This window comes from Drosophila ananassae, chromosome 2R, assembly GCF_017639315.1.
Source record: "Drosophila ananassae strain 14024-0371.13 chromosome 2R, ASM1763931v2, whole genome shotgun sequence".
NCBI lineage: Eukaryota > Metazoa > Arthropoda > Insecta > Diptera > Drosophilidae > Drosophila > Drosophila ananassae.
The window spans coordinates 24171547-24185983 of NC_057928.1; the positions used below are offsets into that span (position 1 = coordinate 24171547).

At 43.4% G+C, this 14437-nt stretch overlaps 1 protein-coding gene and 1 long non-coding RNA gene across 2 annotated transcripts; one reads left to right on the top strand and one right to left on the bottom strand.

Moving 5' to 3' along the window:
- Window positions 1-726: 726 nt before the first annotated feature.
- On the bottom strand, window positions 727-2512 carry LOC26514558. The gene is made up of 3 exons (XR_001408813.3): window positions 2216-2512; window positions 1209-1463; window positions 727-1138 (listed from the first exon to the last, which is right to left on the bottom strand). It is a non-coding gene; the product is annotated as an uncharacterized LOC26514558 (long non-coding RNA).
- Window positions 2513-8618: 6106 nt separating this feature from the next.
- LOC6502809 lies at window positions 8619-10673 on the top strand. Its single transcript, XM_001956174.4, has 2 exons — window positions 8619-8993; window positions 10140-10673. Exons 1-2 carry the CDS (start codon window positions 8871-8873, stop codon window positions 10485-10487), a joined length of 471 nt encoding a protein of 156 aa, XP_001956210.2. The 5' UTR covers window positions 8619-8870; the 3' UTR covers window positions 10488-10673.
- The last annotated feature ends 3764 nt before the right edge of the window (window positions 10674-14437 follow it).

Sequence of the window (14437 nt, forward strand, 5' to 3'; positions counted from 1 at the left end):
TACACACAACGCCAAGGGTCTGCCCTGGTTGCCACCGTAGTCTTCCCATCCTTTGGCCCTCCCGCTAGGAACAAAGTCACCCATTGATTTGTGAGAATGTGTGTGGGCGTGGGACGTTGTTTGGTGTTGGCAGCAGCAAGGAAAAAAAGTTGTTAAGTTAAAAGGCATTTGAACCGCAGCGAGCAAGGATTTCGGCCAGGATCTAACAACTTCCTTTGCACGCGCCTCCAACGAGCGGGTGGGGGAACGGGGCGGGACCGTTGGACAGACCAACTAATAATAATTTATCGATCCCCTAGCCCAAGCAGTCGCATACGTGGGTCGCCCTATGATTTATGGCAGCCAGGGACTCGGACTCGGGAGGGCGTATCCGAAAAAAGGACGAAAAGTAGGTGGAGTCGGGCAGGACCTGGCAAACAGCAAGGTGCCAGACTGGCGGCCAGCGCAGTGCCAAATTGGTTTAATGTGTGGTTAGACAACTTATTTAACGTTTTCAAGTGGTTAGCGCCCACACAATCTCGCCTGCCAGATGTGGAGCAGGGACACCCGTCAGCGATATTACTTGATTCGGCTCTATTCGGGCACTCAGGTGGTCCGGCTCTCATTGCCCGGGGTCAGGTAGTGGGTCTCCTACACTATGCAATAATATGTATGTTGTTTGGGGGAACAAATAGCGAAAACTTCAAAGATGGATACACAAAATGTATATCAGCGTGATGCTTTATTTTTAATTCTATTTTAATGTTTGTTCTATAAATAGTTTGGAGCCTGAAGTTGTGTTCAAAATACACTCAATAGATAAAAGACAATTGTTTTTTTGACTGTGAACCATTTTGTTGCCTTTCGTTCGGACACATAAATCATACAATGCCGTTATTTACTCTTTTGTCGAGCGGCAAACTGGTTACGTATGCCACTATCTGTGGTATCTACAAGTGCACAGCCCCCGGCCTGACGCCACCACTCGAGGGACTGGGCAGCGGCCCACAAATCTCTGGAGAAGAAGGGCTGTGGGGCAGCATAAATCAGTTGGAGCCATTTTGTAAGCACGCCATCATGCCGAAATTATGACATCATTAAAACAATTATCTGCGCTAAATTATACGATCCGATAACTCCAGACAGGACCCACATCCAACTATAGTTTCATTTTTTGGGGGGCAAATCACATAAAAATTTTATGAATTATTTCAAATATTTTCAATTACCAAGGGTTCGAGCTGCGGAGGACCGCATGAATAGATTTATGCTCCACTCGAGCATGGCACATTAACAGGACATTCCAAGGAGCAGCGGCTGTAATGAAAGTGAAATTATGGCCTTCGACCCTGACCCGATGGCAACTGGCTGGAAATTTTAGCTTGATTAAAATTCAAAAAGTTCATGTGACTGCCAGCCATAATTTATCATTTAATGGCCTCTCATTACTGAAGTGGGTGTAATTTGTTGATCCAACAGTCGAGCTGAAATCAATTTTTGTCACTTATTGGCTTGTTTTTGTTGGTATTAGCCGACATGGAAATGGAACGATTTCGGAGGAAGGATAAGAGGTTCAAATACCAGGAAACACTATAATGACATCAGAACTAAAACAGCAGGCTTTAGCAAAATTTCAATAAAAAATGGACAGATTTAAGGACCTTACACGTTGCATGGCTTAAACATGTTAAATTCCCTTTCTTACACCCACAAATTATTTGGATAACAATTTTTTTCTCTGCAGGGACATGGACATGGACATGGCTATATCTCTCACTGTGTGGTAAACATGGTGCAGCAACTTTATGACCACAATATAATTTATTCAATGCCATTTGGCCGTCGGTGGGGGCCGAGGCGGAGAAGCAAGACAAGCAATTGACATTTTTGTGACTTTTGAAAACTATAAAATGTGCAGCTCGGAACATGGCAAATGGCGAACAAGCCAAGGCGAGAGCATAATGATGACGGGCATAAAGACCGCACCACAGACAGCTATATGTATGTATAAGCATATAGAGCTGAGCCGGGCATAAAAATAACCCCAGCCCAGTGCCCCTTCATCCCATAGCCCCCTGGTTGCTGGGGCGAAATAATAAAGTTGCGCTTGATTATGTGTCTCGCTGTTGGTGTTGCTTGTGCCATTGCTTTGGCTTTTGCTCGGACACAAAGAAGTAAATACAAATACGCCGGCAACTAGACTAAAATTGTCAGAGTCATGTGTGGCAGGACTTACAGGACATTACACGTCCGCCCACGAAGATCTGATGGCCACAGGACCTTGGCCATTTGTCCAGCTCGTCAACGAACAGTGACAACAACAACGAACCCAGCAACAAAAGTGAGCAGCGTATGCCGGATATCCTTTTTGACATGTCATTAAATTTTATATACACAATAATTTTTCACAATTTGCTTTATGGTCATTTTAAGAGCCTGTCCCGAGCTGAAAATTCTCCACACATTCCCGGGAACATCGACACCCTGACATAGGTTAAGACAATGACAACAACAGCAACGTACACTCGTCGTATATGAATGTGATACCCCATGATAGAGACGTATCAAATACTCGGAAAATACTTTGAGTTTCCCTCGGGCCGACCGGTGGATATGATGGATGGACATGGGCCAAGTGCTTGGGGTCAAACAAGTGAGATGGAATCGGTATAAAATTGGTTTAGAATATTCAATCATTTCGGGTGAGCTTAAGTCCTGTTTCGCCTGCTGCTAAATTGAAAATTATTTGTGTTTCCTTAATGAATTGATGTTGTAGCGCTTTGCATAAATACTATGGAAAAGGCTTCATTTGGCATTCCTTTAAATGTTCTCTGTTACCGTTTCGGAGACTGAGAAAACTAATCAAGATTATTGCTACTTGCTCGGGATTATACAGTCATTCTCTTAATATTTTGCACAGAAAATATATTTTAAAGCATCTTCATTTGGAAGTGAGTGAATTTTAAAGATACTTCCACCGTTTCCCCATGTGTATCCTTGATCCTATCACACAACTGATAGAACTTCTGCCCGGCATTTTAGAAATTAACGCTCCCAGTATTTCCACTATACGGAAACGCACTATATGATTATTTGTAATAATCATCTTGCCGAAGGAAACTGTCAACCGCAAAACGATTATTGCAGCAAACTCTCTGACTCTACCGCAAAAGCCAAAGACTATCCAAAGGACACTTGTCCGTGCCGTATAATTTTACGGCCATTAACTATTATTTCAAAATCGAACAGAGCCGCACTCCAAGCTAAGCCTTTGTTTGTTTGTGTCCGGTGCTTCTAGATTGCTGAAATTATAGCTTTTATTATGATACACTGAAGTCCGGGTCAAGTACTGGTGCTGTTAAATTGGCTTTAGGTGGTATTATGGAGCACCGAAACGAATCGAATCGAATCGATAGCACAAGGGGAAGAAAAACAGTCAAATAGACAGACAATCCAGACAGAATGCAAAGTGAACTTGAAACGGTATTTCAGACATGAGGGGAGAATCCGGAGGAGATGCAGTCACTGTCTCTTATCCACTCCCCTTCGTCCTGTCCCCAGTTAGCCATATGTGAATGTCAACCGTAGCCAAGTCACTTTCTGGCAATAAAGGAAATCTTCTTACAAAACATTCGCTTAAGTTTATTCAAACAAACTTAGATAACACTCGTAGAAAACGGAGACTGGGTCCGGGATGAAGCCGGGATGAAGAGAGGTGATAGGGGAAGGACATTGCACGGGGCGACAGGCATGAGGAAAATCCTAGGCAAGGAGGAGAGACAAAGGAGCCACCAATCAGTCAGGCGGAATAAGCATCACCGCACGAGCCCTCGAACTTTTCTTCGTCCTCGTTGGCCCTGTTCCAATCTCTTCCAATTACAATGTCTTTTGTTTTATATATGTGACTATCCACACTGAGAGAAACTCCGAGCAAAGTAGCTTTTCTATTTTATTAAATGTTCTGTGAAAAAATTCTAGTTTCTAGGATACTTTTGAGTGTTTCGAGTTAAGAGAATCTATGGTGGAGGGGGAAGCTAAACGCTTACTTTCTCTCTCACTTGGTTGGCCGTTTTTGGCCATTTTGTGTCTGCTACGTTGGCTCGGATTAAATGTATGACCGAGGAGCAGTTCAAAACCATGATTACACTTCAATCTATTTTCTCCTCCGGTCGACTGTCTCCATTTTGTTTTATGTCCCCGTGTATGGGTGTGTGTGTGTGGGTCGGATTTGGGCGGTGAGCAGCACAAAAATGGGATTGTTCTGAGAAAAATGCGTTTCAAAGACATATAAAATGCTAGGGGGATATTGGATATAAACCATTGAATTTAATCAAAAAGGATTTAGGTCTGGGCTCGGCTCGGTTTGGCGGCCGGATGTGCGTGGGCTGCCCGGAGAGCCATGGCCACGGCAATGGGTTACTCCGGCTTGACCTTGCGCCTTGAAAAATCGCGAACTCTGCCACGTGCCACCCAGCCGACGGGCCACCCCCTCCCACGCGATTTGAAGCGAAAGTGGTCATAAACTTAGTGGAGTAGTAAAAGTGAGTTGTAGATGCCAGGACATGATGTCCTGATAGCAAAAAGGTTGCTCAATTGCAGCCCGGAATAGTTCTTGTTATTATAATATTATTCAAATTGGGAGTGGGAGGAGCTTAGTCTTAGTGTTGGGGAACTGGAAGTAGGAAGTGTTTAAGAAATTTTACAACCGAAGGTAAATCCTTTTTATTTTAAGTTTATGTTGAACGTTTTCATTTAGTTTACGGTTTTAAAGGGACAGTTTCGAAACAGTCTTCTATTTATAGTTACATTGTCTTCTTTTAAGATTTCGCGAAATCTACTATTCAACTTTAAGCAACAAAGGCTTTGTTTGCAAGTCCCCAGAGTCTGCGGAAACACGACAGATACATATGTTCACCTTGGCCTTTAGCCCCAATCTGTTGCAGGCTTTTGAGATTAAAGCCCAAAGCCGCAGCCAGACGGTTGCAACCTGCCGCCCTCCCACACTCTACTTTCCGGAGGCGCAGAAGCCATTTTAAACGTTGCATCCAAACGAAAAAAAAAAAAACACTTTCAGCAATTTGCTGGTAAATGCATAATTAAGTTATTAGGACAACAACGAAAACACTGCAGGCTAACGGAATTATCTAAGCAGGGACCCGGGGAAGCGGAAACGTTCGCCTGCAGGGGTTGCAGGAGAGAGCAGGGGATGGAAACGGTACCGTGCACTTAGGATCGCAGGACCAACCAGTGGCAAGCCGTGCGGGGCATCCTGTCTGGCCAACCACCAGAAGGCAGAGAGCGGAATCTGGCGAGCGGTGCGTGCAGCAAATTCGTTAACCGTTTGCCAGTCTGCCTCACCCCTCATCTGGAATAAAAATATATCCTGTGGCAGTATCTAAATGCACTGCGAAAAATGATTTAATTTCATAATACACTCGCTCGTTATTAGATATACATTCCCCCGTATAATCCCTATTATTTCCCCCAGTAGAGCTGGCAAAAGTTGTGGAGTTATATTTCCTATGGGCGGCAACCAGGCCCGCCCCTTTTGCACCAACACTCTCGCAGTCACCAATTTAGAGTTAGAAAACGGGCGGCGATTGCTCAGACGTTATAATTTGTAATCATGCTGAGTGCAGCAGCGACGGCCCAAAATCCGGCCGGGGGATGCTCGACCAGGGCAGGTCTCGCATCGAGGACGTGCTGGAGGATGGGTAGCGGGTCGCACAGGACGTGGATGAGGATGGGGATGAGGATCCAGCAAGTGGTTGTTGACTGCCGGATGCTTAGCAAGGTCTTAGCTGTTATTACGCTCATGTGTCACTCCTGCAGGGCCGCTCGTCCGATGCGTGCTCCTCCATCTCGCTCTAATTTTGCATCGGTGAGCGTGCTGGCGAGTATCTGTGTGAACTCATATTTTATTCAGCATCTGGCGGCTGTCCCTCTGTCGCTCTCTCGCTTGCACCCGGTCGCCACTACGCTTTTTTTGACGTCTGCAGACATTTTGCCAAGTTAATCTCCGGTTTGTTTTCCTGATAATGGGTTTGTCAACGGTACTTTGTGATGCTCTCTCTCTCTCCGTGTCTGTCTGCCAGTCTCTGGCAGAGACTGCGAGTGGGTGTGCGTGTGTGTTTGGGTGTATATCTATATTAATATTTGCATGCATAAATGCAGTTGTAGTTGTTTGTGCTTTCTCCCTTTTTTTAGCTGTCTGTCCCTGATGGACTCTTTGCCGTTGGTCCTTGTTTTTCAGGCTCGCATTTATCCTGTCAGACAGTGAGTCGAGCGAAATGGGTAACAAAAAATTTGTCAAATATTAAAAGAACTTATGGTGCCCTCGCAACAGTAAATAATAAATAAATATACTTCCTTCTGACATTTCACAGAACTTCTACTTCAAGAATGGCGCCAAATTGTTTCCCTTGCCCAGCACACCCTTCCCAATTCGATACCCTGGACACACCCATCATACCGGAGACCTTAAAATGGTGTTACCTTTCAGCCACGCCCACGAATTTTATCTCTACCCGCCCCCAAATTAATCAAGCGGCTGTTGCAATTTTCCCGCCACACCACCAGGGATGTGTAGAGGCTCTGGACGATTGCTCGTTTGCTTCAATCGGCTGCAATCTGCTTCGTCAGGATCAGCATCAGCATCAGCAGTGGACACCACCGGTCACCTGCAGGTGACATGGTCCGAATCCGGACTGGAACACCACCTGGGCAGCTCCGAAGGCGGATCCTTCATGGATGAACAGGCCACGGTGGCCGGCTGATTTTGACAAGCTCAATTAGGGCAGCAGCACTCTAACCGGATTGAAATCCGGATTGGGTCCAGCAGGGGGATTGGGCGGTGGGTTGGCACTCGAGAAGCTGTTATTTTTGCACTGTTTTCGGCAATAATGGGGCAAAAGAACGAAATCGTTTAAATTAATTGCAGTTTTAAGCAGATTGAAACTTGTTAAACAGCGAGCCAACGAGCTTACAGCCCGCAGCTGGCGCCCAAGTTTTCCCACCCACTTTTCCGCTTTCCCATCGGGCACGCACATTGCACCGCCCGCAAACACACGCACCCACTGCACTTAAGATGATAATCATGTTTACGTGGCGCAAGTTAAATTGCTAACGTAATGGACTAACAGCAGGTGAGGAGGACTCCATGCCGGCAGGACTCGGAGCGGTATCCGAGCTTGAGAGCTGCAATTCCACATACAGAAATAAGTAGAAAGTTTCAAGAATAGTTCAAAAATGTTCAAAAATGCATTATTTTAAATTGCATTCATTTCTTGAGAAATATTTCATTAATTTTTTAAGAAAAAGTCAAAACCTTTCAAAACACAATTTCTTTTTTAGTTGATCACTCATACGCAATGTTGCCTTTACTTTGTTATGTCTAAGTTTGAGACTAGAAGTAAAAAAAAAATCATTTATAATTTCTTCGCCTTTTTTTATTTTTTTCAAGTGCATGAACTGAAGCTGTTCATGCAGCTCATGTGTGCGGTGCTGTCAGCGGCACAATTCGGCTGCTTGCAAGTGGCCGACAACCTGGATGGGACGCCTTGAAAAAATACCATTTTCCTGGACGTGCTCCGTTGCGGAGATAGAAGCGGTTCCCCGGGATTGGATCGCCTGTGCTGCTGCTCCCGTGTGGTGTGCGCTTCATTGGACAACTGAATATGCAAATTGAATTGAGCGTATTATCGACAGGGAGGATGGGACACTGGAGCGATGGGGTGATGGGCGTGGCAGTGCCTGCAGGTAAGCAGCCTCGGCCTGGCCATCAACATAATCGCTCAAGCCAAGGGCTTTGAACGGGATTGCTATGGCAATGGCGATGGCGATGGCAACAGCGATGGGATCGGTGCTCCTTCTGCTGCTGCCATTGGTGCCCAGTGGGCCAAGATGGTGGCAAATGGTGCACAAAATTAAAATTTTAATGGCCAGCAGCTGATGCTTGTTTGGTTTTGCCTTGGCTTTTCAGCGGGATGGGTTTTGGCCAAACAAAAGCTCGATTAAGGCCAAGACTACGAGCTGCTCTAAAATCATTGTGGCTTGCATATGAATACGAAAACTGCTGCATACTTTTCGGCGTCTTTAAATGGGGGAGACGCTGCAGGTTTTTAGCCTTCACAAGATATTCTTCTCAGAAAATGTATAGCTGTCTAGTAGGAGGCTGGAATATATGGGAATAAAAGCAATTCTTACTGGTTTTTTTACCTATCTATACATATAGATATATACATATATATAGATATAGATATAGATGGCTATATCTATCTATCCATCTTTAAATCCATCTATCCATCTATTTATCTATCCATCCAGGAAAGAGGTTTCACAAAAAAGTAGTGCTGTTTTCTGTTCCCTTTGAATACATATTTATAAGAAATTACGATACATAATTATAAATACTTAATTCAAATTAAACTAACTAGTGATTTTCCTAATCTGCAATCCACTATAATTTTGTAAAAGTAAATACATTGCCGGTGGATAAAGAGCTCTTCGCTGGAAAGAGTGCTCTCATTACGTTCTTTATTTTCTCCCCCAAATGTCATTGTGTGGGAGGTGTGTGGAAAGTACACACATATGCACTTAAGTATCTGACTGATTGACGCATGTAAACAATTTTTTTGTCGAGAGTATAGGGGCTCAGTCAACGCCGAGCGTTGTTCGGGGACGGAATCGCCAGCGACCAGCGGATGCCACGAAAATATAACAAACGAGCAAAAGCCACCGCGAACTAACCGAAAGCGGGCAAATAAATGGAAAAAGCGCACACAAATTAGCGCTATGTAAAAAGTACAATAAAAAAACTCTCCGAAAATTGGACAAGTGTCGCCGGCGGTTGGGCAATAAAATACTAACCCCGCAACGTCACAAATGCCGCGATGACGTCGCCAATTAGTGCGGCGGTGCAGCGGCGGCGGCAGCTGCTGTGCAGGGTTGAAAGTTTGCGCGGTCGGGTCCGTCAAGTGCTAAAATGTGTTATTAATTTGCATATCGAGTTTTTGGTAATTGAACGAGCGAAGCTCCAGACCTCAACTTTCCCCCTGATCCCCACAAGTGCCACACAACGCGACTCTTGTTGTTAACAGAAGCGGTTTCCACACCGACGCTCTCTGTTTTTACCTTCTTATCTGGCCTTTGTCCCACTTTTGTTATCAATCCAACAAAATAAAATATAGTTATCAGTTGTTGACCATGTACTTTCTTGTAAGCGGAACACTTGAAAAAATAAATTTAAAAAGAAGCATCAAATTCCTTGAGATGTTGTACAGTTTTTATTATGAACTTGACTCAAGCTAGAATGTCAATTAAAGTAAATCAATCACTTTTTTGTCGTCATGTCATAAAATTGCTAAAATATTTGTTGACTGAAACTATTCCGGAGCGCATTTGTCAATCCCCAACTCACAGTAACCCCATTGCCACTTTTTCTCATACACTTATTCCACTCGTTCATGTGTTGTTATCACCTGTTGGCCAAAACAGCACGCCGCCCGGCATCTCTGTTTAAAGTTGAGGCTTTGGGAACATGTTAATGCAATTATAGCCCGTTATTGGGAACGAAATGTTTGGATGTACACCGGGGGAGGAAGGAGGTGGTTGCAGTGATTACTTGCACCTCTAATTAGACAATGTCGGCTAGGCCGCAAGCGAACAGGTTAACAATGTTATAAACAGTCAGGGAAAGGTAAATAGATTCCATTTAAAATAAAAGAGTGAGAAAATGGATTATTTTCATTTTAAATATTTTAAGATTACATATAAAGAGTTGCAATTTCCTTAAAACTATTTTTACTCAGTCATATTTTCATGCAAACAAGTGTAAGATGCAAGTGCGGTTACCCCTCGTAGAACACGCCCCCAACATGAGCTTAGATGGTCGGGTTCCGAGGCTTTGCTAATTGGGCTCTTATAGACACAGTATTGGCAAGGCCCTTGGGTAGATATTGTAACTGAAATCCGAGCTGAATGACATTATTGGAGGAAGAGGGAGAGAAGCTCCGTCACTGGGCAAGTAGGGCTATCAATGACCGTAACGCCGTCACTGTCACTGCTGTCAGTGCCATTGGACACCCTACCCCTGATGCAAATCGAGCAAAATAAGCGATTTCCAGCTAATCCAATTTTAAACCCCGCTCTCCTCCAAACAGGTGCTAGAATCCGATGTGGCCGCTCTGCTGGATGAGGTGCGTGAGTTTAACGACGACTGCGAGGAGATGCGCCGCCTGGACGCCATGATCGAGGCTCTGAGGGACTACAGCGGACCCACGGTATGCCACGAGTGGCCCTATCCGCTCATCTTTAAAGGAACAATCGACGAGGCACACGTAGCACAAATTTTGAATGCCAGTGACCTGGAACTGGACCCAGACCTTGGCCTGGAAAAAGTGTCTCAACGGAAGGATGCTACCCATAAACGATCAAGATTGCTGAGAGTCGCCAGGAGAAGCCACAGAAAACAAACGGATCGATCAAATGATCTCCAATCACCCGATTAATTTTCTCTCTAAAGTCTAGTCCATTAAGACATTTAAGAAACCAGCCCAGAACAACCACTTTCAGTTCAACGAATAAAATATTGAGTTTGGTAATGTGCCTAGAAAAAAAACATAAAAAAATCACATACCATAGCATATATCAAATAAAGACTGTTAATAAATACCATATTTATCTTGATCACAAAACCTATAGTTTAATTACCAAAACGGAAGACTATATTGATTTCCAGTTTCTAATAGAGTATGAAATTTCTAGCAATTCCAACCTGATTGTTTAATTTGCTGCGGTCGCTCACATCGGCAACATTTCGATATTAGCCACCACCGCAAACATCTTTGATGAACTATTGATATTTGCGGTGGCAGTGGGCTCTGATTTTACACATGAGCCGCCAGCAGCAGGAATCTCCAAAATTGAATGGGACAATATGCTGAATTCCATGGATCCAAATTAATTTCTCCCATTTGAGCCGCAACAAGTTACCGCACCTAATTAAAATGATTTCACACGCAGAACTATAAGTATCAGGGCTATGAGAGGAAACAACAAGTGATTTTCTTGGTAATTTTTTACATTATTTGCTGATATTATATGGCCTCTTAATTATATGTATTTGCCATACAACCGACACAAAAATAAAGCGAGTTTCGGGCGAATGAGTGCGTATGGGTGTAAATTATTCATAACGGTATTATCAGCTTTTCTGCGCTCTGCCAGGCTGATTAAATTGCTGGTCCATCGCAAATGAAAGGTTCAAGGAACGAAAGTGCTGGGAGCGAAGAGCTGCGATGAGATACTTGGACTTACAGCAAAGGTCAGCATTTTATCCCATACCCACTAGGTACTAAGCAATTAAGTATGTTTCAAATTAAACTCCAAAGTTTACTTCAAAAATTTCCAAATAAACTAATCATAAATTTTCCTACTTTTTACTTATTATAATTTATAACTATTTTTATATATTTGTTTTAAGAAATAAAATAAAAAGCTTAATGTTCAGAACTATACTCTGAAAACAACTTGAAAATGTTTCAACCCCATTTTAATAAGCTTAAATGGTATCGAGTCGCTAGAAAAGGTGTTTATAATAATGTTTGTATTAAGGCTATTGTTATTGCTGGCATTGTACCTAATAAGCGAGGTGTCCGTTTCAGCGAGGGCGTCCGCAAGCTGCCATTCTTTGTCCCTGCGCGCTGCTTGCAATTTATCAACTTGTCCGGCTATCTGTCCCGTCCTCGTCCCCGTCGCTCCTCCATCGCCTTCTCCGTCTGACCCATTCAGCTTGTGGTCAGGGACAATTGCAGTGGAGCTCTGTAATTATTAAAAAGTAAATAACAACAACAGCCACAACCCTGCAACATCAGAAACAATCGCGATAATGAGCACAAGAGCAACAATGCACTGAAAAGAAACTGCAGTTTTCCTGCAAACTGCTGCCAACGACTCTTCTCCTTTTCATGTCATTATAATCAGAATTTACATAAAAGTTTCTTTGAGTGCAGCCATAAAAGTGAAAGTACAAATGTTGCAAAGGGAAGGCCAACGGTTGCACGTCGAGCTTTAGAGTCATGCGCCCGATTCCGGCTGCACACTTTATCTAGAGCAGTGGCGGGACAGTAGCGTGGACGTTTTCCATTTTGCCCACGCAATAGCCTGCAAAATTAATGGCCAACAAGGATGTCAACGGCAGTGGAAGCCACCGCAGAGCAGTGTCAGTAAACAGGGTTCGGGTTAACGGTTAACAGTCAGCGCAGCGGGAAGGTCGGACCATCAATGTAAACAATGCCCAAGTGCAGCAGCAACGGTCACAGCTGCACATGCAACAACACAATCACAGCATGCAACAGCTTTGATAAACCCTGAAAAAAGCTTAAATTGGAAGTCAGAAAAGGCTGAAATTCCTTTTGAAGCTATCTCCGATTCAAGAGACTTTTGAAATTCGCTACTTTAAAAAATGTTCCAATCTTTCCGTTGAAGAAAAATAGTTGAAAGAGTACTTCTTTGCAAAATATAACATGGCGTATGATTAATATTTCGATAAAGTCTACGTTGCGTATGAGCTATTTTTTCCTTTTTTTGTCAGGTTTTTTACCTTAGAAGTGACTTTGAAGTGAACAAGAAGCTTATCTACTTCCGACTTCCGTTCTATTTAAAAATGGTGTATCAATTTATTAAAGATATTTGTCTCACATGGCGTATGAGTGATATTTTCATCGTACCACACTCTTTATGCCAGGAAGAACAACAACCATTTTATCATAAGGTTTTAGTTTTTAATTTAAGAAATAAAATATTTGTATTTTTATTGAACCTTTAACATCTTAAACCTTTCAATTTCCCGAAATATTTTTTAGAAGACTTACTTGTTGCCGCGCTGAAAAAGTTCAATGGTCGCCGTCGCGACGTTACTAATAGCACGACTGAAACAAGATGGCACCCAGCGGAGGAGGTGGAAGGTGTGGTCTTAGCAGGATCTCTCGCACCTGGTCTGGCTGCCAATCAACGGCTCAGTTATGGTCCGGGGCTAGACGACTGGCTTTCTTTTCCGGCGAGAGCGGGGCGGAGCGGCTGCTCATAAATGCCAACGCACGCACACTCCTTCTGCTGCCGGGTGGTGTATTCGATTTTTGTTCTTGCCGGCGACTGGCATCAATTAAACTCAAATTGTTGCAGTGTCTTCGATTGATGCGTCCAACTTGATGGCTCCCACAGTCTGAGAACACTCTTCGAAATATGGATTAGTTGAGTAATTTAGGAATTGAAAAGATTATGCTTAATTTTGAGTTCTGTGCCAGGACTGGATCCAGCCATGAAATACTTTAGTTTTCAAAATAAATTATTTTTGCGCTTTCCCCTAAGTTTTTCTCCCAGTGCACTAGGCAATTTGCCCAGGCGACGAATATCCCTCTGTGTGTCTCGCTCGTTCTTTAATTGCTTAGGTGTTTGTGGGTGTACTTTCTCTTGCCGTATTGCCGTCTTGCCCTCTCCTGGCCCATCGTCCTGGCTCTTCTAGCCTGCGGTTGTCGCTTAACTTTTGCATATTCTGCAACAACATAGCGGCAAGAACGGCAGCAGGCACGTGAATCCATTACGATGGCAGGCAATTATGTGCGTGCTTCGCCTTTCTCTTTCGCTCATGTATGCCAAAATCAAAACTGTTTCCACCAGCAACAAAAATCCAGCCACAACAACTGCAACAATAGCAACAAGAGCCATGAAAAGCCACGAAATGGGTTTTTAATGCAAACGACTTTTCCCTTCAATTGCACACGGCCAAGGTGAAAACTGAGGGCGCTCTCCCATGGACATCCAAAGAAAAACTAAGGGAAAACCACTGAGGACCTGAACACTTTTATAAAATGTAGATTTTTATTTAACAAGACATACAAATAAATGTTAATAGGATTACTAAAAAATACATATAATTATTATCTATGAAAGACTTAAGATACTATCTTTTAAAACTTATTTTGAAAACAAAATTTTAAAACTAACAACATAGTTATAATTTCTTAATTGTTTCCTATGAAACTGTTATCCTTTCTGGCTTACTACCAATTTCTATGGACCTCACCAGGTGCTTCGTAGCGCCACGGACCCAGAAATTCAATGTTTTGGTATGTTTAGAAGCGAAAGCAGTAGCAGCAACAAGCCAAAGCAGAAGCGGACCGCTGCTTGTCTGTCTACCTGTCCGCCCAACTTGCCGCCCGCCCGTCTATCCGCCCGTAAGTCAGTCACTCAGCCATACCGTCAGCTGGGACGACAGTCGTCGGCCTGGCTGCCTGGGCCTCGAATCGCCCCAAAAGAGCTTTAAATAAACAAACTAATAACAGAAATCACGAAGCAATAGCCTGAACACACTCCAAAGAAAACTAGACAAAGAATTGTTAGATTTTTGTATTTATTTAAACTTTTATATTTCTCAAATTCTATAGTATAGTATAGTAAT

Coding starts and splice junctions, on each gene's coding strand:
- LOC6502809 (XM_001956174.4), top strand. CDS start 8,871: ATGACGTCGCCAATTAGTGCGGCGGTGCAGCGGCGGCGGCAGCTGCTG. Junction 8,994..10,139: donor ATTTGCATATCGAGTTTTTG/GTAATTGAACGA, acceptor TCCTCCAAACAG/GTGCTAGAATCCGATGTGGC.